The sequence below is a fragment of the Gracilinanus agilis genome, chromosome 6 (genome assembly GCF_016433145.1).
Source record: "Gracilinanus agilis isolate LMUSP501 chromosome 6, AgileGrace, whole genome shotgun sequence".
Lineage (NCBI taxonomy): Eukaryota > Metazoa > Chordata > Mammalia > Didelphimorphia > Didelphidae > Gracilinanus > Gracilinanus agilis.
In genome coordinates, this window is record NC_058135.1 from 196,440,094 (window position 1) to 196,467,544 (window position 27,451).

Sequence of the window (27,451 nt, forward strand, 5' to 3'; positions counted from 1 at the left end):
TTAGCAAGTAAAGTAATATTTACTCCTAGATATACTGGTTATCAAATTCAATATTTTTTTTACAAATAGCCCATTTTAAAATAGTTTTTGCTTGAAAAAGTTAGAAAACTTAAAATGTGGCATTGAAAGAAAAATTTCTTACTGAGAGACTAATAATGACCTTTAAAATATTATGTTTTTTAGAATACTATTGTAGAAGCATCTATTCAGCTTCCTCCTTCCCTTTTCTCACCAAAACATAAAAGAGAAACCAGACTAGCTGATGAGTCTATTTACAAACTTCAACTTATTGCATTCCGCAATGGAAAGCTTTTTCCAGCAACAGGAAATTCAACAAATTTGGCTGATGATGGAAAGCGGCGGACAGTAGTCACCCCTGTGATTCTCACCAAAATGGGTTCGTTTCTGACAACTATTTCTGTGTAATTCTTCTCTGTTATAGTTTTTAGATATTTTACCATAAATTCTGAACATAAACCCAGCTGACCCTCCCAAAAAAGCAATTCACTAAAAGCAACAATGTGACTTTTTAACTTAGGCTTTAGAATAAGTATGTTCTGAGCATTTTAGTGACTCCCCCCCCCCCCCAAATTCCAGACTTTATACAGTTTTAGCACAGAAGTTGTTTTTTTTTAAACTATTGTATTTCTCTTTTGACAGATGGAATAAATATAGATACTCACCACATTCCTATTAATGTTACATTACGTCGAATTGCACATGGAGCAGATGCTGTTGCAGCCCAGTGGGATTTTGATTTGCTGAATGGACAAGGAGGCTGGAAGTCAGATGACTGCCACATCCTCTTTGCAGATGAAAATGTTACAACAGTACAGTGCTATTCTCTCACTAGTTATGCAGTACTAATGGTATGATCTTTTTACATTTTGCATGTGAAAACTAACATTGAACACTTGAGTTTTATTTTGCCTCATTCTTCAAAAGATGCTTTTTAAAAATTCTAAAATGACCTATTTGATTATTTAAGAGTACTTGTTCGTAGTTGAAAGGGAAATTGAGTTATTTCCAAGTGTGCTTGAGAAATACACTGTAATTCATGTAAAGATAGAAAACTTGATTAAGTAAAAAATATAAATTGCATTAGTGATCTATAATAAGTGAATCAGTATATTAAGTATGATTACAGTTTTATAGACCTGGAAGATCTAGTTTTAATACCCCCTGCTACCAATAAGTACTTCTGATTTGTTAACTATGTGAACTCCCAAAAATGATTTAGCTCACTATTCATTTATAACTTAAAGGTTTAGAATGAATGAAAGTATAAAGCTTTTGTTAAATGCTTAGTATTTGTAAAACACTGTGTCAAGCACTGAGGATACAAATAGAGAAGCTGACACATTCTCTCCTTTCAAGGAACTCATGTGCAAGGAAGGATTCAGTTGTAAGTCAGAGGGAATGATCTGATAGTCTTTTAGAGTGCAATAGCAAGGCAGATGTCTTTGCTTCTTCTTTAATGTCATATCCACTGATAAAATTGTATCAGTTTCTGATGTTAAACTATATAATGGTGCTAAGGACTTTGGTGGCAAGAACTTAATTTTCTGAGTGTTTATTACCTATGGCTTTAGCACCCTCTGAATCACTGCCAAGCTGCATCTCCTCAGGAGCTGCTTGAGGATGATAGCTGTGGAAGCATTGCCATTCCCAAGGCTCTTGGGTTCAGAGCCTTGGGCTGGCTCTAGGAGGGTGGGAGGTTAAGTGGTAGAGGTTTGGCTTGCATGTTACATCCCTTCTCCTGTCTTCTCCTCAGGAGACTTTCCTGTTCCCTTTCTCTGTAGAACATTCCCTTTCCTGGGCGATGACTGTGAGGGCTGGGCTGGAATCAGGACCAGTAGTCTGGCAGATGCTCCTACCCCCCTAGGGCTTATTTGCCTTTTAGCAGCAGATTGTTAGCAGTTGGTGGTGGTGATAGGTGGGGGCCCCTTCTCCACAGTGGTTTCTCCCATCAGTGGTGACTACAGTCGCTGGGCAAGAAACAATTCTGTTGGTTTTTAGATCACTGATACTCTTAAAGTTCTTGGTCTCAGTGTCTTAGGCTTTCCTTGTTAGGAACTGAATAAAGAGGATGGTCAGGGTTGGTGGTGGTTTTTGTCTGGCAGTTCCTGCTTCTGATGTCTCTCTCAGAGAGTCCTTCTAGGCTAGAGTGGCAGCTGGTTTGTTGTTGGCGGGGATTGCTGGCTCCCTCATAGAAACCATCTCCCCAGATGATAGCTCTGGGGACTGGACTGGAAATATTAAAAATGTGGACTATAAAATATACATTTAGATTTGAGTCACAGACTTCAAGTTCAGCTATCTATATCCCATATAGCAGTGTTTTTGTACTATCAGTTTAAATGTGAAAGAACCAAGACTCAGAATGTTAAACTTTTCTAGAAATTATACAGGTAATTTGTGGCAGAACCAAGGGTATATTCTGGGTCTTAAAAAGTCTTTCCCCAGCCAGTTATTTTTTTCTATTTTACCACATAATTGTTAAGTTTCTTTTCAATTTAGACTAATAGTGATTATTTCTGCAGGTTGCAGGAATGTAACACTCAGTGAGTTTTCGATGACAGTTAAGCCTGCCTTATGTTATGGTCTATTGATCTAAACTTTTTGTTGGTTATTCATGGGTGCCTGGAGCTTTTTAATTAGTATTTTTGGTTAAGCTATTTATTGATCTGCATGAATGCATTTTTATGCTGAAGAATTAGAAAAGATAGTTCATGTTATGTAGGTAAATAGTGCTAAAATAAATGGAAATTATCTTACGACTAAAAGTTGGCATTTTTTGTCATAATTGTTAGCTAGGCTTTTGTAAACAAGTATATATGTGGGAGTGATTTGGGAGTGGGGAAGTGGTTGTTTAACAAGAAACGGTTTTCTTAAATATATAAATGGTTTGAAACTAGTGGGAGAATCAAAATTTGTGATTTTCATTATTAAATTTAGTATTCTCTCTTAAAAGGAATTTTTATACAAAGATATTTGAAAGATTCTTTTCTCCTTAAATTCTGTTTTTTTCCATTTAAGACACACATACACATTTACTCAATACAGCCAAACAATCTGAAAATTAGAATGGTGCCAACTTTTCCCTAGCTTTCTTGACCCTGTTTGCTTTAAAATTTGCTCCCTTTTTGGTCTAAGCTAGCTCGTACAACCTTAGAAAATAATATATAAAATAAGGAGGTAGGAACTAAAGGCACACATTGTCTTCTCAGCCATCTTCGTGATGTTGTTGTGTAACCAGACCTGATATTTAATGTTTTACATGACATAGCCATAAAGTAATGAGACATTTCAGAAAGACCAATTTAGAAAGCAATCTTATTGCTTTATAATCACAATATATAAATTGTCATGAGAAGCATTTCCATTTTCAAGGTTAGAATCTCTGAGGAAGTATATGATTTAAGTATGATATGCTTATACCTTAACAAAGCAAAAATAATGAAAGAAATATTAGTGTAAAAATTGTTTCATACTTGAACCGGAATTAAGTAGAAAAAATAAATAAAAAGAATGAAATACAGATTACAAAAAAGATTTTTCAAACTTTAGCAAGATTGGCTTGAATACAGTATAGCTTGAGTTTTTCCTCATTCAATCTATCATCAATTTAATGTTTCTATTTTTGAACTTCTGAGCTATTGTTTTAAAATCCTTTAATTAATTTAATCCTTTTCTGTAAGGACTAGACCATTCTTTGATCCTGTGTATTCACATTTCATCTTTTTAAAAATATCTAATGCACTATTCTTCAAAGCTAAAATACATTAGCGAGTGTTACTTATATTTAAGGAAGGTTTTCCATTAATTTTTCTTAAATATAACTGTGCCACCCAGAGGTAACAAAGTGATATACATCAAGAGTATTCAGAAAATAATATAATCTTTCATTTATAATTTGGTCAAGGATATGAAAAACAAATTTTAAGTTGATATTTCCCAAAATAATTAGTATGAATGTTAGGAAACTAGGAGAATGAAAGTTTTTATATAAAGTTGAACTATTACAAAGGAATTTAAACTTGGAGATTTTTTCTTTTTTTTTTTAATTTAAATTTTGAATATTTTTCCATAATTACATATTTCATGTTCTTTCTCTCTCCCCCAAACCTCCCTTAGCTGACGCACAATTCCACTGGGTTTTACATGTATCATTGATCAAGACCTAATTCCATATTATTGATAGTTGGACTAGAGTTATTGTTTAGTGTCTACATCCCCAACAATATCCCCATCAGCCCATGTGTTCATAACTTTGATATTTTAATTCCTTAATTTTTTTCTTATTTTAAATATTTTTGCAGAAGTAAAACATTACTTTTCATGAGTATTATTTGAATATATAGTTTTATTGAACATATTTTTAAAGATAATATAGGAAAAATACTTTTATGATGAATTTTTTTGAATGGAAAATTCATTAAAATAAGTTCATTCACTCTTTTTTGGGGGGTTGTTTTTTTTTAAACCCTTAACTTCTGTATATTGGCTCCTAGGTGGAAGAGTGGTAAGAGTGGGCAATGGGGGTCAAGTAACTTGCCCAGGGTCACACAGCTGAGAAGTGTTTGAGGCCGGATTTGAACCTAGGACCTCCCGTCTCTAGGCCTGGCTCTGAATCCACTGAGCTACCCAGCTGCCCCTTAAGTTCCTTCACTCTTATCCACAAAGGAATCAGTCTCTTTAATAAAAATGTTTTGGTTTCATTTGTTTTTTATTTAGTTGACTATTGGAGCTAGAGCATGAATGAGATACAGGAATTATGACTGCAGAAAATTTAGACAGGTATGATCAGAAAATATCATAGGGACTGAGGTTTTGAGGGTATTGGATGCAGGAGAAAGGTAGAAAAACTGTTAATTAACAGAGTCTACTGCTGGTATTGATAAAAAGTAGAATTTTGTCTAGAGACATTAGAACATTTAATTAGACTTCCAAAGTATTGAATATAGCCTTTATCAAATCAAACTATCAATCACTTATTGGACACTTGCCAATGCCAGGCTTTGTGCTTAGTGTTGGAATACAAAGAAAGGGAAAAATAATCCCTGCCCTCAAGTAATTCCTCATGACTTAATGGAGGATTTAGGAATGTATGTGTAAGCACAATTGTACAAGATAAAGAGGCATATATAATTTACAATCTATATCCATGGTGCGAATGTCCATTTTGTAAGAGAGCAAATCAGTTTACTTATTAAAGAATTAAAATTATTAAATCCATAATAGTAGTTAGTGTAGTCACCATGCCTTCTTTAGCCTCCTGAATTGGCAATTAAGAAAATTTTAAATGTCATGGTTTGTATAGACTTTGTATTGATCCCTTTCAAGTTCAGCCTAAGATCTCCACTGAAGCACCCCTTTCCCTCTCTCATCCTTTCCCCAGTTGATTCTGTAAAGCCAGAAAGATTTCAAGGATGGAACTAGTGATGAATTGGGTAAACTTTTGTCTGAAGATTGTATTAACTAAGTGTTGAAAGGTTTATTAAGGTGAGGCTTGTTATGAGTAAGATTAGATTGTTGCCTAATACTCATGAAACTGTCTCCTGACAGAAAGAAAGGTTGAGTCCAAATTTGGGGAGGAAATACTCTCATAGGCCAAGTACTTTGCTTAACATGGGAGAGAAGAAAAAACAAAAACAGTTCCTGCCCTCAAGTATCTTAGCATTTTTTAAATTAAAATTTTGTATTTTCAAAATCCTATTTTCTCTTTCTTCTTCTCCCTCCCCTAACATAAATAATAAAAGAGAAACAAAACTCATGTTAAAAATGTGTAACAAATTAAGCAAAAAAAAAAATTCCTTCATTGGTTATGTCCAGAAATGTTTTCCTCATTCTTCATCCTTAGATTATCATCTCTGTCAGGAGAGAGGTAGCATGTTCAATGGCTACGCCCCAGGAAGCCATTTTAGCAGGCTCTTAGAACCAGGCTGAGGGTGACAGACAGGCCTCAGACCCTTTGGTTAGCTATGGGAGTGTCCACCCATGTATATGAAACCCTTCTCTAGCTGAATGGGCAGGTTTGTTCCAAGAGCTGTGACGGTGGTAGAAACTGGTGCTGCAGAGCGCTTAGAGCTTGTTTCAGCATCCAGAAAGCTGGGGTCATCCCCTGCGCCCCAGGTCATCACCAGTCATCTTGACTTTTGTATTGCCACTGGACATGGATCGCTCTGGAAGAGAGAGCAAGGCAGGTGACTGCAATTGAGTGTCGCCTAATGTAGTATATGCCCACATGCGAGATCATTTTGGTCCTCTTCAAGTATAGAGGACAACAAACTGCCAGCTTCCTGAACTATACCGTTTTTCATACCATCCTGTTTGCATTCATACAGACTCTCCCAAATATTTGCAGTGTGATTCTTCCTAATCTCTTTAACTATTAAAATACTTTTTCTTCAGAACCTTTTAGGTGCTAAAAAGTCCCTCTATGAATCTTCCCTGAAGATCCCACATCTCCCACCTCAAATTTTCTCATAGCCCTTATTTAGAACTCTCTTTTACTCTTTCTACATTTACCTTGTATCTTAATTATTGTTATTGAAACTGTATCTTTTAAGATAGAACTGGTATTTTTTTTATCTTCATATCCCTACCACCTTCATTTCCATGGCTCATTGCCCTGCTGCACGTACTTATTGAATTTATATAAGTATTTGAAAAAAAAATTTCTTTAATTATAGAGAGCACTTTCCAGTATCTATAGATGCTGTCCAGTATCTTTTCTTTATTGAAATTTATATTTTGAAAGTAGATCTTAGACTTTCTTTGTTCTCTGATGAGAAAATGAATGTTAGAAGGTGCCTTCTCCTATTTCCCTAATGTAGAAAGAAAATGAGTCTTTGAGGAAAAAGCAAAATAAAACAAAACCTTAAAACAAGTCAGTGTTTATTTTCTTCTATGTTTGTGCCTTTAGGATTCTTTTTCTGTTTGTTGTTCAGCTTTCTATTTTGGTGAGGAAAATAGTACATAAGATGTTTTTACCTTTGTTTTTTCAATCATTACCCATGGATTTTGAGAATGAACTTTATTACAAATGTGGTATTGATTTAAATGGAATGAGACTGATTATAATCCATTAATCATTAGAGTTAATCACATCTTATGGATTTTGTAGTCTGTTTCGTTTTTTAAGAAATAGAACCACAAAGACTATGGGTTCTTCTATTTTTAAGAGATATTATTAATAAATAAGATTTATTAAGTATCTTTCTGAGTCAGCTAGGTGACCCAGTGGATAAAATGCTGGACTTGAAGGTAGGAAGACCTGAGTTCAAATCCTCAGTTACTAGTTCTGTGATGCTGGACAAGTCACTTAATCTCCAGTGCCTCACCCTTACTACTCTTCTGACTTGCAACTAATGTACAATATTGATTCAAAGACAGAAGGCGAGGGTCTAAAAACAAACAAACAAACAAGCTATCCCCTATCTCATAAGGTTTTTGAGGATGAAAAGAGATGATATTTATAAATTGATATAGTAGGCAATGTTTATTTACTTCTTTTACTTTGTTATTATTAACGTCTGCCCACATTTTATCAGTCCATAATAATTAAGTCAGTTGTCACAAGAAAGGATCCCATTTTCTAATTTCCAAACTATAGTTAAGTTTTTTATCCCTTGTTTTAAGTTATTCATTCTCTTATATAGAAGAGTGAAGAATCACTGCTTGATTAAGTATTCTGAAAATACAATTCCTTTGAAATTTTGCATGGTAGAACTTTACCTTCAAAATTGAAATTGTTTTTGAAGATATAAGAATAGCTTAGGAATTTAGCAGAAACTGTCCATAGTTACATCATAAAATGTTTAGAAAAAGGTAGGGCAAACACTGAATGAGAATAATGAAGGGAAAAAAAGACATTGGCTAACAACTGCAGGAGCTTCAACTATGCTAGGCTGTTTAAATAAGTGTTAGACTGAAAAAAAAAAGGGAAATAAATAAGTCAAAACACCACCTTGTTAAAATGTTTACTAAAATGAGGAATCTAAAACATCCCCAAAACCATTCTAGCCAGCAAATAATCAGTCTCCTTAACATAGCAGAGAGACATAGCAGCCAGTTGCACTGCTTAAAGTACAAGATTATTTGCAGATCACTGCAGGGCAAGTGACAAAAGTGACAAAGAATGACAACAAACCATAGAAACCAATTTAAGAGAAAATGGACCTTTAGCGAGCTGGGCATGAGATCTGACTAGTTTACATTATCCTACAGATGTGTGTGTCTGGAAGGAGAACAACAAACAGATTTGAAATAGAACAGATCTGCTCTTATTTTTGAAATTTAGTCTCATTTGCCAACGGTCACTTTTACACCTAACACCACATAGCATGAAGAACTGCTGGACAAGAAATGAAAGAAGCAACTAACATAATGAAATCTTTGCCAGAAATAATGGTTTTAAAAACACATTCTAAAATAAGGGGTGGGGCGATTGCAATGTTTTGTTGAAAAAAGGGGCAGAGGTTAACCAAGAAGACATTGGCAACTGATCCGGATTGTAGTTTTTCATGACTATTAGATTTTCACTAGAATGGTATATATGCATATTGAGCAAATTCTTTTTAATGTAAATCTAGTAGGAGCCTCTTAGAGGCAGACTGTTTTCTATAACACACCTCATCTTAATGTCATATAACTTATTAAGAACATCCTAACTCCCTCTGTTTAGTGTTTGTTTATTACAAGATAATATTTGAGAACAAGATACAGTCCTAAAGTACCTCTTTTTAGGCAAAGTATATTTCAAAATGAGTATAAGAAAATTATATGAGATTCCATAGCAGATAGAATAGAGGGAAAATTTTAAAACAATTCCATAAGTATTACATCAATTAGTATATTACAAGAAGGTACATGTTTCCCAGTGCTCTTTACCAGTTATTGTTTTATAAAAAGTCTTTTTTAACATCTAAATCAAAGGTTAATGATGAGGTTCTCTAATGTGCCTGTTCATAGGCAATAACCATACCAATAACATTGAATGCAAGAAGAATGCCAGGTTTAATAAAAACCACAGGAATGTGAAAGAGATCTGCCTAACTATCCACACTGGAAAAATGAAGTAGAAGAAACCTATCCTGCTTCTGACACGAAGCTGGACAGCTAGTGTGTCAAATTAAACTGTTGATGTGAGAACCTGGGACAAATGCTGAAGATGAATAATAGAGTAGGCCTGAAATTGAATAAGAGAAAGGACATTAGACTGATTTATTTGGGATATTGAACTGTACTTTAAAGAATTTCAACCTCTTTAATGTTGCAGAGCCTTTCCTTTTAAATGCCATTGTTTGACTGGAAGTGCTATATAGTTATAAATCCTAGAATTCCGTGCTCCTAATGGAATTAAAATTACAGAGAACCCAGAAGCTAGCAGAAGCATGAAAAACTTAAGTAGGCATTGGTGTGTTATTAGTGGCAACTTCTACTTCAGTGATATTGTAAAGGACATTAATTATAATTGTATGTTTAGAGGAAGGGAAAAGAAAGAGAATAAGCATTTAGTGCCTAAAATGTCCCAGACACTCTGCTAAGCTCTTTTTACAAATATTACCACATTCGAGTCTCACAACAATCCTGAGAGGGAGGTGCCACTCATCCCCATTTTACAATTGAGGAAGCTGAAGCAGACAGAGGTTAATTGCTGTGTTCAGGGTCACAGTGCTAGTAAGTATCTGAAGTTGTAATTTGAATTCAGGGTTTCCTGACTCCATAACTAGCTCTCTTTCTATTGTGTCTAGCTGCCTTGGTAGGAAAGTGATGAGAAAAGAAGTTGGGCAGTTATTATATTTGAGAAGAACAAAAGAAAGATTTCTAGCCTACAGGGTAGATTTTTTAAATTTCATTTTCAATTATAATAAATATGTATTAAGTTCCTGTACTAGGGTCTGGAGATACAAAGATGAAAATTATACATTACCTGTCCTCAGGAGCTTACATTCTAAATAGAAGACTTGTGGGACCCCATGGACAAGAATTGCACAGAATAAGAAGGCATGAAGGAATAAAATGTACATTGATTGAGGGAGCATCCATACTAATGAAATCATGGACACTTAAAAATACATGCTTAAAGGTAAGCATAGGTGATAGGGTCATAGACTTTAGGCTAGAAATAACCTTGGAGACCATATGCCTGACCTCCAAGGCCTCCTCCTCATTTTTTAGATAAAGATACTGAGGTCCAATATTGTTCCCAAATCCATATTGCTATTATATAGAGAGATGGAACTCCAATGGATATTCTAAGTTCTTCCCCTCTTTGCCTCCTCCCTTGTGTCAGACAGTTTATAGAACCCTAAGTAAATGAAAAAGCATTACTTTACATAATATGTTGGTTTGTTAGAGAGGGTCTAAATTTCTTTTACTAAATGTTTTAATTGATTTTTAAGTCAAGAACCTAAGTTAATGATTTTTAATTGTCTGTTTCCTTATCATACAATTTTATAGTCTTATATGGCAATTTTTCTTTCTTAAATTTTATTATCCTCTCCTTTTATTTATTTTGCCATTTTGGATTGTTTCTTAATCTATCTGACTGATAAAACTCACATATCACCTTTTGTTATCATGCACTTATTCACCAGTGATGGCTGGGTAGGTGGATGCTATCCTTTCCCAACTATTTTTTTCCCAAGTTGGCTAGGGCAAAGTTCCAACTTTTTATTCAAAGATAAGGACAAAAATTGCACAGAATATATAAGGTTTGTGATCAGCATTAATATAGAGTAGCCAAAAAGATAAAATCAAGTGTCAAACAAAAATACCAAAAGAAAGAAACTTAAGCTGTTCTTGAAGGTTGCATAAAAGTCAATGATACTTTTTTGAGTTTTTTTTTTTCAGAGTACTCTATCTGGATTGAAACAAAGGTCTTGGAAGAAGACTGTTTTAATACTTTGTCGAAGTCAAAATCCATAGTTCTTTTACCTATTTCAAAGTACCTGGCAGATTTACTATCTGAACTGCATTCTGATAGCTAGGTACTGTCACTGTTCATTTGAAAGATTTTTTTTTTAATCACAGGAGAAGTGAATTTGTTTGGATTAATGTTAATCTTAAATAGTGTATGGGGGAAGGCTTATCACCATTAGGTTTGAAAGATAGAATCTGGGTTCAGATCACAATTTTGCCATTTATTACCTTTAATATATTGGGCAAGTCACTTTTTAAATAAACTATACTTTCCACATTTGTAAAAGGAAGAGATTGAAATAGATAACCTCTGAGGTCTCCTCCAGTGCAGAATTTATGATCCTCAAATATTTTTTCATATCATAATGTTCAAGTTGAAATTATTCTTGGATATGTAATGAATATCTTCTGAAATTAAATTCAAAGAGCCATGGAGATCACTTCATAGAAATTTGGGAAGACATGTATAAACTGATGAAGAATAAGTGAACTGAACTAGTGGAAAATTTATAAACAACTTTGTAGAAATGAACAGCTTTGAAAGGCTTAAGAACTCTGATTAATGAAATGGGCAACTATAATTTTAGAAGATGAAGATAAAGAATGATTCTCATTTCCTTATAGAGAGGTAAAATATTCTAGATTTAATCATGAAGTTCTTAAATGTTAATTTAATATTAACAGTAATTTTAAAAATCTTAACTATTCAGTAAAAAACTTCTGGGAAAACTGAAAGGTAGTGGGGCAGAAAATAGGCTTAGATCACATCATGTACTAAGATAAGTTCCAAATGACATATTATTGCTTATATTCAAATGTCACATTATAAACAAATTAGAGGAACAAGAAGGAAGTTACCTTTCAGATCTTTAAGGAAAGGCAAAATGATGACCAAAGAGAGTAGAGGATCACAGAAGATAAAGTAGGCAAAGTGTTCTAAATTACCAGTAGTTAAAGTAACACACACTAAAACAATTCTGAGGTTCTGCCTTATACTCATCATATTGACAAAGATAAGAGAAAAGGAAAATGATAGATTTTAAAAGGGTTGTGGCAAAACATTCTAATGCTTAGTTTTTAGTGGAGCTATGTATCATCTAGCCATCCTGGAAAACAATTTGATTTGTTTTGTGCCTCAAAACTTACTCAGCTTGTGAATGTCCTGTACCCCAAAGAATTCAAAGAAAGAGAAGGCCCTGTGTATGTTTGTGTGTGTATATATTTGTGACATAATACACATTTATATGATATAGTTCTACATGTACATACATGTGTATACATACATATATACGTGTGTATATATATTTATAGTGATAAAAGAACTAGAAATTAAGGGGGTATCCATCAGTTGGAGAATGATTGACAGTAAGAATTTGATGGAATATTATTGTGAAATTAACATCAACAATAAAAACCAAGGAGATCATTTCAGAGAAAATTGGGAAGACATGTATAATCTGATGTATACTGAAGTAAGCTGACCTAGGAGAAAATTCATAGCCACTTTGTAAAATTGAACAACTTTTAAGAAACCTAAGAATTCTGATGAAATTACAAACTGTATTTTGAAATTTGAAGATAAAGAGTGTTTCCCGTTTCCAGAAAAGTGACAAATTCTATGTGAAAAGGGGACATCAATTATTGGACAAGGCCAGTGTGGAAATTTGTTTTGCTTAACTGTGCATATTTGTTATCAGGTGTGTGTCCCCCTGCCCAGGAAATATAGTGGGAGGTTAATGGGATTTTTCATGTTAATTGGAAAAAATTAGCTTAATTAAAAAGTAAGATTATATTTCTTTACAAATGCATACCTATCCAGACTAGGAGCACTGTCCTGCAATTTGGGAGAGAGGGGAATTGTGAATAGTGAAAAGCAGAATTCAGCAAAACTAACAAAACTCCTATAGTTTCCAACTTTTTTAAAAGAAGGAGGAGAAGGATATATTTTTCATCTTTTCTCAGCCAATCTTGATCATTTAAACCAATTTAAATGTGTGAAATATCACAACAATTTTCCTATCACTACTAAGTCCTCAGTAGGAGTCTATTTTTTCATTCATTTGCATTTAATTTTTCTCCTATGTGACCGTAGTTGGTGGGTGCTTCATTATTTCCATAACTACTTTTTAAATCTTGAGGTATTGAATCTAGTACGTAATAGTTTCTTTGCATTTTTCATGCTTCTTGTTCTTAAATGTATGATTATTAATTTAATGAGTACCACAGTTTATTTAACCATTCTCCTATTCAATATTTCAGTTCGTAATTTGGGGTTACATATAATACTGATTTCAAAATCTTCATATTGATAGTGCTTTCCCCTCTTTTATTTTGAAAAGACATTTCAAGAGTATTTTCCTAAAAAAAATGGAATTTTGTGTGGAAAAGATACAATTATTTTTGTAGGGTACTGTGGAACACTTTTATTTTGCATTTACAAAGAATTTAAAATTTTTAGTTATATAGTAACAAACAATAAATAAGTTGCTTATTTCCCTGTGGCTTCACTAGCATTGAGATTTATTCTCTTAAATTTTCCACATTTGGTAAGTGAAAGATGGTACTTTGAATTCGTTTGAATTTGCATCCCCATTGTTAGTGATAGTGAACATTTCTTCAAATAATTATTAACAATCCCAGTTTCTTCTTTTGAAAATTGTATGTTCCTCATTCTAACTGTTGTAGGCAAATATAAGATAGGGCATGGAAATGCCTACAACATAACTATTTATCCATTGTGGATTTAGCATTGTCATTGTGACTTTTAAAAACTGTTCCTTAAGTTTACTAGTATCATGTTTTTATTTGTCAGAATCAAATTTTTACCTTAATTTTTAGATGATTTCAAAAGACTTTTTTGCATATTGATATACTTGGATTTTTCTTAAATGTTTTGTTAAACTGATAGCTATGTTGAGCTAGCATTACATATAAAATAAAAGATAATATTATTGTGAATAATTTTAAAATGTAATTAGCCTTTTTTTGGCTAATTTTTTATTTTATATCTTTAAAATTGTGCACATTACGGAAATGAGCCTATAACTTTATTTCCCTTACTTTAAAGTAAATAAAGTGTCTCATTTATTATTAAATAATATGCCATCTTTATCTTTTTGGAAAATATGTAACATTGAATATTCCTGGAGAATTTGAAACACTTATTCTATGAATTTGTCTGGATTTAGTGGTCTTGAAAAAGTGTGGGGTAATGCTTTAACTACACATTTCTTCCTTTAAAATTAGTCTATTTAAATGATCAGTTTCCTTTGGTTTCTTTGGATAATTTATATTTAATTATACAGTCATCTTTTCCTCTAAATTTCCCAATTTCTTATTTAATAACTGTGCAAAAGATGTCATCAAGTATTATACGACTGGGGAGCAGCTGGGTGGCTCAGTGGATTGAGAGCCAGGACTAGAGACCTAGGTTCAAATTTGGCCTCAGACACTTCTTAACTGTGTGACCCTGGGCAAGTCACTTGACCCCTATTGCCTAGCCCTTACCACCCTTCTGCCTTGGAAAAATACACACTATTGATTCTAAGATGGAAGGTAAGGGTTTTTAAAAAATTATATGATTGGAAGAGAAAAATAGTCTGATCACATGACAAGCTTCAAGAAGTGAGAGGTGGACAGCTTTTGTGATTCATTGTTATATTGGGTAGACTCCAAATGACAAAATTCTGGGAACACACGGATGAGAATTGCACAAGAAAGTTCACCTTCTTTGTAGGAGACTTACAAATTGTTGACATCATAGATCCATTCTCATTTTGCATTTGAGTAAAGCTGTGGGTAATATTCACTAAAACTCTTAGTGATTTCCTTTAATTGGATCTGAATTTATTTTCTTTCTTTCTTTTAAACCCTTACCTTCTGAAGGTCTTAGAATCACTATTGTGTATTAATTCCAAGTCAGAAGAGTGGTAAAAGTTAGGAAGGGGTGGGGTTGAGGGGGAGGTAAGTGACTTGCCCAGGGTCACTCAGCTAGGAGGTGTCTGAGGCCAGATTTTAACCTAGGACCTCCTGTCTCTAAGCCTGGCTCTTCATCCACAGGGCCACCCAGCTGCCCCCTGAATCCTAATTCTTTATCCATAAATTTAAGGGGGTTGAATAAGGTGAACTCCAGTGTCCCTTTAAGTTCCATAATGCTGTGCAATACACTAAAATTCTGAAACTCTTTGAAGATTTTTCCATAGTTTTGGAATATTTCTCTGTTCTCTGCTTTGCAGCACTTGGCACATAGTAGTCACTTAATAAATGTTTTTTTGAAAAATTGATTTATTGATCAATTTATTTACCAACTATCCCCATATTTCTCTTCCATCTGCTGCTCGATGCTGGCTTTTTCCCTTTTCAGTTTCTTCTTGATTTTGACCAATTGCTGATTTGGAGATTACTGGCACCACAAACCTGATTTCCAAATAATTTCTTTGCTTTCTAGGTTCCAGGAGCTGAAAATTCAAGTGAATTTTTCAGTTTCACAAATTGCAGAGAGAGAACCTCCTTCTATCCCGTCTTCCTAATTTGGTTTTCATAGTTAGAAATACCTGAGGAGCCCAAGGCCCTGTGTCCTCATTAGGAATTCTGGAGTTCTGATCTGTACAGAAGGGTTTTCTATACCTAAGGATATGGCAGTCATGTCACAAAAAACAATACAGAACAACCTCGATTCTATAATGCAGGGCTAAGTCCCTGGGAACACTTTCCTATCTTTTAGTCACCCTATTCAGGGAATATCCAAAATGAGAGAAATGGAATATGTTAGTTGGAAAAATAAGAAGTCTCTAACAGTTCCTTCCTGCACTTTTCTTATGAATGTTCTTCTCACACAGAACTCTTTCTTTATCCACATTAAAGAAGGATGAAAGAAGTAGATTAATTCAACAGGTATTAATACAAAGTAAAATGATAGAAAATCTGAAAATCTAAAATTTGGATATATCTAAAATAGATAAGATATAGAGTTATTTTTATTATATTTTAACTCTCTGGAAAGATCCTTGCCATTAATCTTAAGAGAACTATAGAAAGAATAATGTTTCTTTTTTTTCCATTAGGATTTGACAGGATCTGAAGTATATTCCCAGTCAGCTGATCTGTTACATCCTGTTGTATATGCTACTTCTATAATTCTCCTCCTAAATCTGTTAATGATCATTGTCAGTTATATATACCATCACAGGTAAGATTTAAAATTAATGGTATGAGTTATGATTTCATATTTGTTTAGAGCAAAACAGAAGAATATAAGTTTTTCAATTAGAAGCTAATTCAGAATACAAATAATCCTGACTTAGCTGAATTTTAAACTTAAGTAAAAAAAAAAAAGCAAACACTGCAAAAAATTTAACCTTCAAAAGGCGCATTCCGAACTTCACTGAATTGGGCGTGACAAAAATATGGGTTGGGGCCCCCATCCCAACTAGTCCTAGCACACACATTCTAAAATGCCTAAAGCCTTATGGCCCCGGCTTTTTAATAGCCTCAGAAAATAAAATGTTGCTTTTACTGTCATGAAGTTCCTTTAGTTCAATAAACCACATGGTTGGGAATAGAGTATTCATGTGGAAAGAGACTTTAAGCTCATTGATAGCTGAAGTGATAGAATGTTGTGAGACAATTGCTTATTCCTAAGGATACTAAACGTAAACTTTTAGTACTAAATGATTGTGGTCTATACTTTTATTTGCTACTATTTCTTTATATCTGAAGAATGTGAAAAGTGGAGAAGGGGAGAAAGGGTTTTTATATAAATTTTAGAAGCCTTGTACCAAATTGCTAAAAATCACAGGAATTACTGATTCTACAAAGGGAATGCTATTTTGATAAAAGATACAGCCCTAAGTTTCTGATATTAAAATATGTTTTTGATAGCTTTACTTTGTGATTATTTTTGCATATAGATATTATTCAAATAGCTCTAGATAGTATATGAATTTTTCTAATACATGTCATTTTAAAAGATTAATATCATTGAAATATATGGGGTTTTGTGCTTACTTAGCTGTGTCAAGATAAATTCCTAGACAAAAACATTTTTAATTTTATAACTGAATATAGAATTATTTATTATAATAACAATAATCCTTATTTTAGGATTATTTTCCCTCTAAATTTTAATGGACACAGTAATTTTACAAATCAGTTTTTCTTCCTGACATATAAAGAGTAATGCTATTAAAATATTTATTATTATAGAATTTTTGTTCATTTCCATAGGATAAGATAAAATGTGATAGATACTGGACCTGTGATATTATTTATAGAGGAGTCTCAGATGAGGAAGCTCCATCTATAAATTCAGCTCTGTACCTTCTATGCTAGGGAAGTTGCTTCGGGCACTTTGAGGTTAAGTGATAGGTAGGAATACATAGCCAGTATGTGTCAAAAGAAAGAATTTGGACTCATATCTTCCTGACCTCTATATAATACCTTTTATAGCTTTAAAATGTAAGACAATAACATTTTTATGTAGTAGGAAGTATTCTCTCTTAAATGAATATTTGATAAATTTGATAGTACAAGATGTTTATGATGATTATTTTCTAAATGAAAATTTAAAATGATTTAATATTTTAAATGAGTGTTGATTTTATTATTAATTTTTACTAAATTATGTATTAAAATGATGCCTTTTTCTTTTAAACAGTTTGATTAGAATCAGCCTTAAAAGTTGGCACATGCTAGTGAACTTGTGCTTTCATATTTTCCTGACATGTGGAGTGTTTGTTGGAGGCATAACTCAGACCAAAAATGCCAGCATCTGCCAAGCAGTAAGTTTATAAAAAAATACGAAACTGAAAGCAAAAACAATATTATACAGAGGATCAAAATAGTGAACTCTTACTGGAAAAGCAATTTCCCACATTTTATTAGAACCAAATAGGAAAAAAAATATTTCTTCATATATAGCAATCTTTTCTCTTTTTTTCCTTTACTAATTGAAGGTAAGTAAAATGAATACCACTTAGCAAGCATTTATTCTGAATACATTTCTCTTGTAACTTGTGTAATTGATTTTCATAAGCATAGTTTTGCTAACTGGACTAGTTCTGTTTTGATTCCAGATAGTTAATTCAAAGGATTATTAAAGAATTTTGCTTAGGATAAAATTATTTCACTAACATGACCCAGGTAGAATTTCATAGTATTGTATATTTTTTATTCTTTATTCAGTAAAGAAAAGTATTTGTACAGTGGAGAGAGCAAAAATCAGGTAGTACTAACTATAAGGAATATTTAAAAATCCTTAATAGATGTAATTTTAAAAAAATTTCTTTTTACACATTTCATTATATATGTCCATTGTATATGTCATCCCTACCAATTACATTCTTCATTTTAGATTATTTTGAATGTTTTTGAAAATTTTGAAATTATTCACTTCATTTCCCACTGTTCTGTAGAATACTGTTGGTAAATATGATGTAAATTAGGAGATCTGTGAGAAAATTTTGAAGTATATTTTCCATTTCCAAATACCAAGTGATACATTTTGTTACAGAGGAGACAAAATATAATAATATATAACATTTTTGGTGGAGGTTAGGGATGGAGAATGAAAACTGATTTAATTCTGTTGATGGTGATCCATAATTTTTAACCATCTTTTGTTCTCACAGGATCCAGGATCAGTATTTGTATTTAGTAAATAAATCTTAAGCCCCAAATGTTCTGACACCAAATTAGTTTTATTATAATACAATAAAATAATGTAATGCTAAATGCATTTAATTTGGTAGCTAGTGTTTACTATGCTAATCTATCAGCTTATTAAAGCTGATTCTTAAGAGAAGATCATATTTAATTTTCAGGTAAGACAGGTCTGAAAATAAATTTGAACTTAGTATGTAAATCAGATCAGACTACAGGTCTAAAAGCATGTAATAACACTTTGGGATGCAAAAACTTGTACTCTGCTGCCCTGAAAAGACATTAGAATGAGTAGCATTAATAAATAATTACAGAACTATTATACATTTTGCAGACTTAAGAAAATTTTGCAAGATTGAATAGATCTTGAATACATTTATAAGTCACTAAGAGTACTTCCTTATGTATTTTAATAATTTAATTGAACAAAATTTCATTTGATTCCATAAAATAATTTTATTAACTAGTTTTATAATTTTTACCCTGAAAACACATGTGAGATCCTAATATATCAGAACTGCTGGACACAAAATATGATAGAACCAGGCAAAAGAACACAGTGGCCTTCTATTCCAAACTCAAAAGGAATCCTTACTGTAGCATACTTGACCAGTGGCGCTCTCTGCCCTCTGCTTGGGTAGCCATGAACTACCTCCAGAGGTAATTCATTATTCTTTTTAAGCAATTCTCATTTTTAGGAAATTTTTCTGATATCAAACCTAAGTTAATATTCTAGTTTAAGATCTAACTTCTGGGGACAAGCCAAATAAATCTAGTACCTCTTCCCCATGGCCACTCTTTTGAACACAGCTATCTTGATGCTACTTAATCTTTCTTTTTAACAGTTTACATGTCTTCAGTTCTTTTCAGCTATCCTCATTTGACATAATTTAAGGCCTTTACCTTCTCTTTAGCTTCTCAAAGTTCATAAACTGACTTTGGCCCTCAGAACTGAATACGATCCTCCAGATGTGGCCTGACCTTGATGTTCTGCATCTCTGAATGCAGCCCAAGATCATCTTTGTGTTTTGGGGTCCACTACACCCCACAAATTTCTTTCAGTCAAAGGTGACCCAACCAAGCCTCACCCATATTACATTTTTATTAATATTTTGAACCCTTTTAGACTTTAGATTTTAACCCAGGGCTATACCTCATCAAGATATTTTTAGGTTTGATTACCATCCACTGTGCTAGCTATTATCCCCCAGCTCTGTGGCCACTGCGTCTTTGATGATTGAGTCTTTGTCCAAGTCATTTATTCCAGTCCTTTCATTTTGTTGGTAGAAAAAGAAAGGCCCAAATAGTTTCTGGTAGAGTTAATGCAACATGGAAAATAGAAAAATAATAGAAATAGTAGTAAGTGTAATAATAATAACAGCAATGATTCTTTATTTGCCTAGTGCTTTGAATTCCAGAGCACTCCTCACAACCTCCTTGTTGTACTTACTCTTCTTTACAAATGAAGAAGTACAGTAAAAGAGGCTGTTTTTTACCCCTCCTGACATCCCCAATAAGTCACATCCTTTCCCATGCTTTTGTGTAGTCAAAAAAACAGGGAAATGCTTAGATTCATATGGGAAGTGAAAGGAGTTTCTTTAGTTCTTTAGCTTATGCCATCTTAGTATATAGTAATACAGTTCTCATGGCCAGAATAGAAAGTTCTGATCACACCATGTCTGAAGTAGCGGGTCTACCTTTCAGTTGTTCATCCTTTATTTCAAAAGAGCACCCCCGTGGCATCATGGAGAGGCATCCCTGACTTTGGTGTGAATTGGACTCGAGTGAGGTGGAATTGCATTGTCATCAATCCTACAAATTCAGTGACGAGACAGATTTGTGGTGACTGCCTATGGCCCAGGTGCCTCTAAGTCCTGCCCAGGGCCTGTTCATGGCCAATGACAAGATTGTTCTCCTGAGCCTATCAGTTGGAGGACCTTCCCGAGTCACCAATGGACTGGAGGCCTAGCAGTTACCCTCAACCTATGTAGGCCTGTCTGCTGAGATAGCTTGACTGGGCTGTGGTGGGTGCACATGTTCCAGCTTCTTGGAACCACAGGGAAACACTTTCTTTTTTTTTTCCCTTTTTCTTTTTTTTAGTGATAGTAAAAATTCCCAAATGATGGGGAGACTACTCAGTTTTTTGTTGTTGTATTGAAATGTTATTGCCTCAAAAATTAATGTTTGAAATCAATAAATCATCTCCTGGAAATGACAAATTTCCTCACACGAAGAATTTTTCTTTAAAATAATTTGGCCTGAAGTTATCAAAGAAAAAAAAAGCAAGCAACAAGTAATCCTTAAAAAAACTTTAACATTTTATTTTCTGCCTAATTTCCCCATCACAGACGAATTTTTATACTCGAGGATACATTTAAAAGATTATTTTAGCCCATAGAAATTCTTAGCTATCTTGTAAGTATGAATTATAGGACACTTCATGTATTATTACATGGTCTAGCATACTGTCATCAAGAGAGAATACTATAACTAAATTTTAACAGTGAATCTCCCTGGTCTAACTATATGTTAAGACATTAATTTTTTGACTTAATCCAAACATAGTTTATTTATTAAACATGTGGGTAGCTGTTAGAACATCAAAGGATTAATTTTTGTGTAGAATATTAAGATACAGTTAATTATTAGAAGTTAATTTTTCCCCCTGAAGCAAATTTTTGAAATTACTAAACATTTTTTTGTTCTGCTAAAATTCCCATTATGAGAACTAACAATAACAACTATAAATATATTTTATAAATAGATGATTAGCTTAGAAATCTCTTAGAGAAACAAGCTTGATTGTGTGAGTGAATGTTCCATTTGTTAATGCTTAATGAAAATTTCAGTAAATATAATCTATTGTTGAAAGTGTAAAAAGTTTGAAAGATTTTTTAAGGTAAATAGACTGTTCATACCTTCTTCCTACAGGTTGGAATAATTCTCCATTACTCTACACTTGCCACGGTATTATGGGTAGGAGTGACGGCTAGAAATATCTACAAGCAAGTCACTAAAAAAGCAAAAAGATGTCAGGATCCTGATGAGCCTCCACCTCCACCAAGGCCTATGCTCAGGTATAAGATACCTTCATTTAATAAATTTTGAAATCCTTTCAAAAGTTCATTTGCTACAAATGATATTTAAAATGTTGCATTCAGTAATGATGAATCATAACAACATTTTAAGATTTCATACCATTGTTTATTACTTATTAGCTATCCTGTTATATTTCAACCTGAATTTCTATGTAAAAGAAAATAGGTTTGGACTTATGGTATGTTTATTTCCTTTACAATTGAAAGATTGTGAGTGTTGAGCTATGTTATATTACTAGGTAATCATGAAAACCTAGTATATATGAGAACAGTTAAGTGTATTTCATTCAGTTAATTAGTAAACATTTATTAAACTTCTATGAGGTGTGCCAGACACTGCTAAGCATTGAGAATCCAAATTGGGGCCAAAGGCTCTTGCCTTTGAGGAGCATACATTGTAATGGAAGAGACAACATACAAACAATATATACATATAGCAAACTATATACAGGATAAATGGGAAATAATTACCATTGGGGCGGCACTGGAATTAAGAGGGGTTGGAGAAGGCAAAAAGGTGAAATTTTATTTGGGACTTAAAGGAAGCCAGGGAGTCATTAGTAGAGACAGAGGAGGGAGAGTATACCAAGCATGGGGAAAAAGTCAGAAAAAAATCCCCAGAGCCAAGAGATGGATTGTTTTCTTCATGGAACAACTAGGAGGCCAGCGCCACTGAATGGAAGAGTACATGTTAGAGAGTTAGGTTGGAAATGTAGGAGGGGTCTGGGTGATGAAGGGCTTTGAATGCCAAACAGATTATTTTATATTTGATTCCGGAGATAATAGCAGTCTATTGAGTGGAGGATGGAATGGTGACATTATCAGGTACACTTTACAAAGATCACTTCAGTGGCTGAATAAATTGAAGAAGGGATGCTTGATGTAGACAGACCCACTAGCAGGCTATTATATTTTGATTGATGTTTTGTTGTTGTAAATAATTCCTTCAGCAGCACAGGTCAAATATTTATTAGATCGTCATTGATGGTTTGCTTCCCTGGCTAAAAAAATTATCATCCCTCTGCCCAGCCTAATGATGAAGTTCTCAGAATTTAGATTGGTCCACAGATGTTAGACATACCATCTCTGAGAAGGATATACTTGAAAGCTTTTCCAGCTTGAAAGTACCTAGTAGAGCTAGCTGCTCTATTTTCATAACCTTTGAGAAACTAGGACTGCCTTCATGCCACAAGGAGACATTGATAATAGTAAAAATAATAAAAACATCATCTGACATTTATATGATGCCTTAAGGTTTGCAAAACACTTTACAAATATTAATTCAGTGGATTCTCACAACAACTTTGGGAGGTAGGTTATTATTATATTTGTTTTATATAGATTATATTTATTATTATAAGTGAGGTTATTATTAATCTCATTTTACAAATGAGGAAATTAAGACAAAACTATTAATGACTTGCTGTGGATCACATAATTAGTGCCTCAGGTCTTCTTGAGTTTAGTCCCAGTGCTCTATCCACTGCACCACGTAGTTTATAATTTGTCACATATATTGGCACTATATGCTTAATGCTGCTTAATCCCAAACTCTGAAGTAGGGTTTTTCATTGGTTTGCGTGCAGATTGGCTTAATAATAAATGGTCTTTGTGAATTCCTGTGGTCAGATATTGTCCAGCATCCTGGTGATGAGCCTACTTGAATGTAAGTAGACTGATCTAACATTCATCAGTGTCTGGAATATAGTGGTAGGCTCTTAATAAAGGATTGAACTGGATTGATGACAGATATGCAAGCCTGTACTGTGGAGGTTACTCAAAAAGCATTTCCGGCTTTGCCAGTTTGTGCTTTGTTGGCATTATAATTGAAGAATCCAAGATCACCCCCATTTCATGAAGAGATAGTAGAACTTTGGTAGAACTGTTTTAATTGGGCATTAATGGTTAACATAGTCTGACTAATATTACTTTTTCATAGCCAATTTAGTCCTTTCTCTGATCAAAGAAGAACAGAACTGGATAGAGATGGAAGTTTCTCTGGCATTTGTGTTGAACGTTTCTGTTTTTTATAACTTAGAGGGATTCAAGTGGTTGAGTTTCTGTGTTGTTTTATTTTTCCAGGTAATTCCTGTATTTCACTTCTCATCCTTTCCTTTCTCTGACACTGCACTAATTTACATCCTCTGTCTCGTGTCTAGTTTCCTCTTTCTTGTATTGAGCAGTTAATAACATTTGTGTAGGGATTAGACAGTTGTATTAGTAGAAGGGATCTAGTTTTTGCGGTCAGTGGAAGAGCAGGATTTCACTTCTCTTTGCCATCCAGTCCCCATCTTCTAACCAGTGCTTGGAAGTATCCTTACCATAGGACTTTTAAGAACAAAGTAGGTTTTCCTTAACATTAATGATTATTATTACCAAGACTAGTATTGTTACACATTATTTTACCCACCAGAACTACCAACGAGATTTTAAAGTCTGTGTTGCAAAGTGATCCAATGACATTTTTATATAAGTATAAATAAAATTAGAAAATGGATGAATTTAATCCTGTAGTAACTTCCTCTGTATTCCTGGGTAATTTTTGGTTGCCCTTTCTCATAGTGAGTCATGTCTATTAGCCTTTATTAAACACCCTCTATGTACCATGCTAAGGGCTGGATGTGCAAGGGGCAAAAAAGAGTCCCTGCTTTTCGAGAATTATACTTTAATGAGAAAAATAACAGCACCACTTATGTATGGACAGAATGTTTACAGGATGGACAGAAAATAATCTTCTAGAGAAGGCACTAGTGTTAAGAGGGATTAGGCCGAAGGTGAGGTGGTGACTTCTTAGCTGGGAGTCAGGACATGAGTAGCAAGAAGGCTGGATCTAAGAGTTTGGGAAGGGGAGTGAAAGACAACAGAACTAGAGGGCCAGATTAGGATGCATTTAAAAGCCAGAGGATTTGATGTGTAATCCTGGAGCCAATAGGGGCCTCCTGGAGTTCATTGGATGGGGTGATGGGGGACATGATGTTATCAGACCTGAGTTTTATAGGAAGATCATTTTGACAACTTAGTAGAGGATCACCTGGAGTGGGGAGAAAACCAAGAGGCTATTGTAAGTCTATGCACAAAGTGATGAAGGCCTGTACCAGGCTGGTGGTGTAAGGAAGGAGAGTCGGCTCTAGTTTGAGTTGCGAGTCATCCCCCGCCCCCTTTGTCCCCTCTCCCAACCGCGATGTGGCACAGACTTAGAAGTGTTTCTGTCTTCTCTCTCTTTAACGTTCTAAATATAAGTTTAAATAATAGGAAGAACTGACAAAGTTTATCCATTATTTAAGTATTCTACCTTGTTTGTCCACAAGGTGGCAGAACCTGATCAGTTTTATTTATTCTTAAAACCCAAATAGACTTCTTTTGTCATCTGCTAATTCTAGTCAAAAAATAAGTATGTTATTATAGGAGAAAGTTGTAATATTCATTTTAAGCATAAATAATAATGGTAATATGCAACCCCCTTACCCTCTATGGGCATTTTTGTATTACTTTCTTTTGACTGCTTTATGGAGAAGAAAATTTCTTAACTGAAATAAAATCAGGAATGTTGAAGAGCCATTGAGTGGAACTGTGATAGCTAAGGTATTCTGGGGATAATATGCTATAAAATTACAGAAAGTGTACTCTTCTCCAAAGAATTGATATTGGGAAACTAGAATGTCACGGGAGGTGATCCCTTTAGGAATGGCAGAAAAATGACTAATGCCTTTTTTTCTTACTTAATTCTAGATTTTACCTTATTGGTGGTGGCATCCCTATCATTGTGTGTGGAATAACAGCAGCCGCTAACATCAGGAACTATGGCAGTAGGCCTAATGCGCCATAGTGAGTACTTTGTAACAGATATCTGCCTTCCAGGCAATTTAAAGGGACTTTTTGGAAGGATTTCGTAGTGTGTGTGTGTGTGTGTGTGTGTGTGTGTGTGTGTGTGTGTGTGTGNAAGGATTTCGGTGTGTGTGTGTGTGTGTGTGTGTGTGTGTGTGTGTGTGTGTGTGTGTGTGTGTGTGTGTATCACCCCTTTTCAAATTATTTTGTGGAAACTTTTACTCTGAGAGTGTCCATTTTGATCTGTTTTGTGTTCTTTTTTAGCTGCTGGATGGCTTGGGAGCCTAGCATAGGTGCCTTTTATGGACCTGCCAGCTTTATCATTTTCATCAACTGTATGTACTTTCTGAGCATATTTATTCAGTTGAAACGACACCCTGAACGCAAATTTGAATTAAAAGAGCCATCTGAGGAACAGCAAAGATTGGCAACCAGCGACCACGGAGAAGTAACTCACCAGGATTCGATGTCGCTGTCGCTGGTGTCTACGTCCGCCTTGGAGAACGAGCATCCTTTCCACTCTCAGCTTCTGGGCGCCAGCCTCACGCTGCTTCTGTATGTCGCCTTGTGGATGTTGGGGGCCTTGTCTGTGTCCCTCTATTACCCTTTGGACTTGGTTTTTAGTTGCTTTTTTGGAGCCACATGTTTAAGCCTTAGTGCTTTTGTCATGATGCATCATTGTGTTAATAGAGAAGATGTTCGGCTCGCTTGGATTGCTACGTGCTGCCCCGGGAGGAGCGCCTACTCGGTGCAGGTGAACATTCAGCCTGCCAGTGCCACGGGGACGAATGGAGACGCTCCTAAGTGCACTAACAGCAGCGCAGAGTCTTCATGCACCAACAAGAGCGCATCAAGTCTAAAGAATTCTTCCCAAGGTTGCAAACTGACAAACTTGCAGGCCGCCGCAGCCCAGTGCCAGAGCAATTCTCTGCCGCTGAATGTGGTGCCGCAGCTCGACAACAGTCTGACGGAGCACTCCGTGGACAACGACATCAAAATGCATGTGGCGCCTCTAGAAGTTCCGTTTCGTACCAACGGACACCCAGCTCGACACCATAAAAACAGAAGCAAAGGACACCGCGCGAGCCGCCTCACAGTCCTGAGAGAATACGCGTATGACGTCCCCACCAGCGTGGAAGGCAGCGTGCAGAACGGCCTGCCCAAGGGCCGGCCGGCCAACAACGAGGGCCACGCGAGGAGCAGGAAGGCTTACTTGGCCTACCGGGAGAGGCAGTACGGCCAGCCCCAGCAGGACAGCAGCGACGCGGGCAGCCCCCTTCCCAAAAGCAGCCGGAATCTGGAAAAGGCTGCCGCTGCCCCTGGCAAGAAGGACGGCGTCAGGAAGCCGGTCGTCGTGGAACTGGAGAGCCAGCAGAAGTCGTACGGCCTCAATCTGGCTATCCAGAACGGAGCCCTTACAGGCAGCGCCCAGGACGGAGCTTTGCTAAGTACGGACAGCACCGGCAATATCAGGACTGGACTGTGGAAGCACGAAACTACTGTGTAGCACCGTCGTGCTTCGGGGGTAGAAGTTTATATAAACTGTGACAGACATTCCTTTAATCTATGAACATTTTTGTAAAACTGTTTACAGGCACCTTAGGGTGGAGAAGAGAATTTGTGAATAAAACTTTTGTACTTTTGGATAATACTTATAAATGTTTTTACTTAAAAGATGGTGTTCTTTTGTGAATTTTATTTTTTTAGCATTGTTTTACTTGGCAAGGCAGAACAGGACATTTTGTAAATCTAATTTGCAACTTCTTGAACCTATAATGTCTATATTATGTTTAAAGTTTGTATTTAAGTAATAAATAGTGCTTGTTTTTCCCCATTGTTTTATTATTATATTTTTTATATTTGTGCTATTGGTTTTGACATTTGAATCAAATATATTTGCTAAGAATCTTTTAAAAATTTATTAACTTTAGGAAAAAACA

At 34.8% G+C, this 27,451-nt stretch overlaps 1 protein-coding gene across 1 annotated transcript in view; it reads left to right on the top strand.

Moving 5' to 3' along the window:
• Positions 1-27,160, top strand: part of ADGRA3 (adhesion G protein-coupled receptor A3) — a 175,040-nt gene extending 147,880 nt beyond the window's left edge. The window contains exons 13-19 of the mRNA XM_044681394.1: positions 184-397; positions 661-869; positions 15,993-16,117; positions 17,585-17,708; positions 21,520-21,665; positions 25,416-25,511; positions 25,776-27,160. Of these exons, the coding sequence (XP_044537329.1) occupies positions 184-397; positions 661-869; positions 15,993-16,117; positions 17,585-17,708; positions 21,520-21,665; positions 25,416-25,511; positions 25,776-27,018 (2,157 nt within the window). The 3' untranslated portion in view covers positions 27,019-27,160. The remainder of the gene's footprint in view (positions 1-183; positions 398-660; positions 870-15,992; positions 16,118-17,584; positions 17,709-21,519; positions 21,666-25,415; positions 25,512-25,775) is intronic.
• Positions 27,161-27,451: the final 291 nt, after the last annotated feature.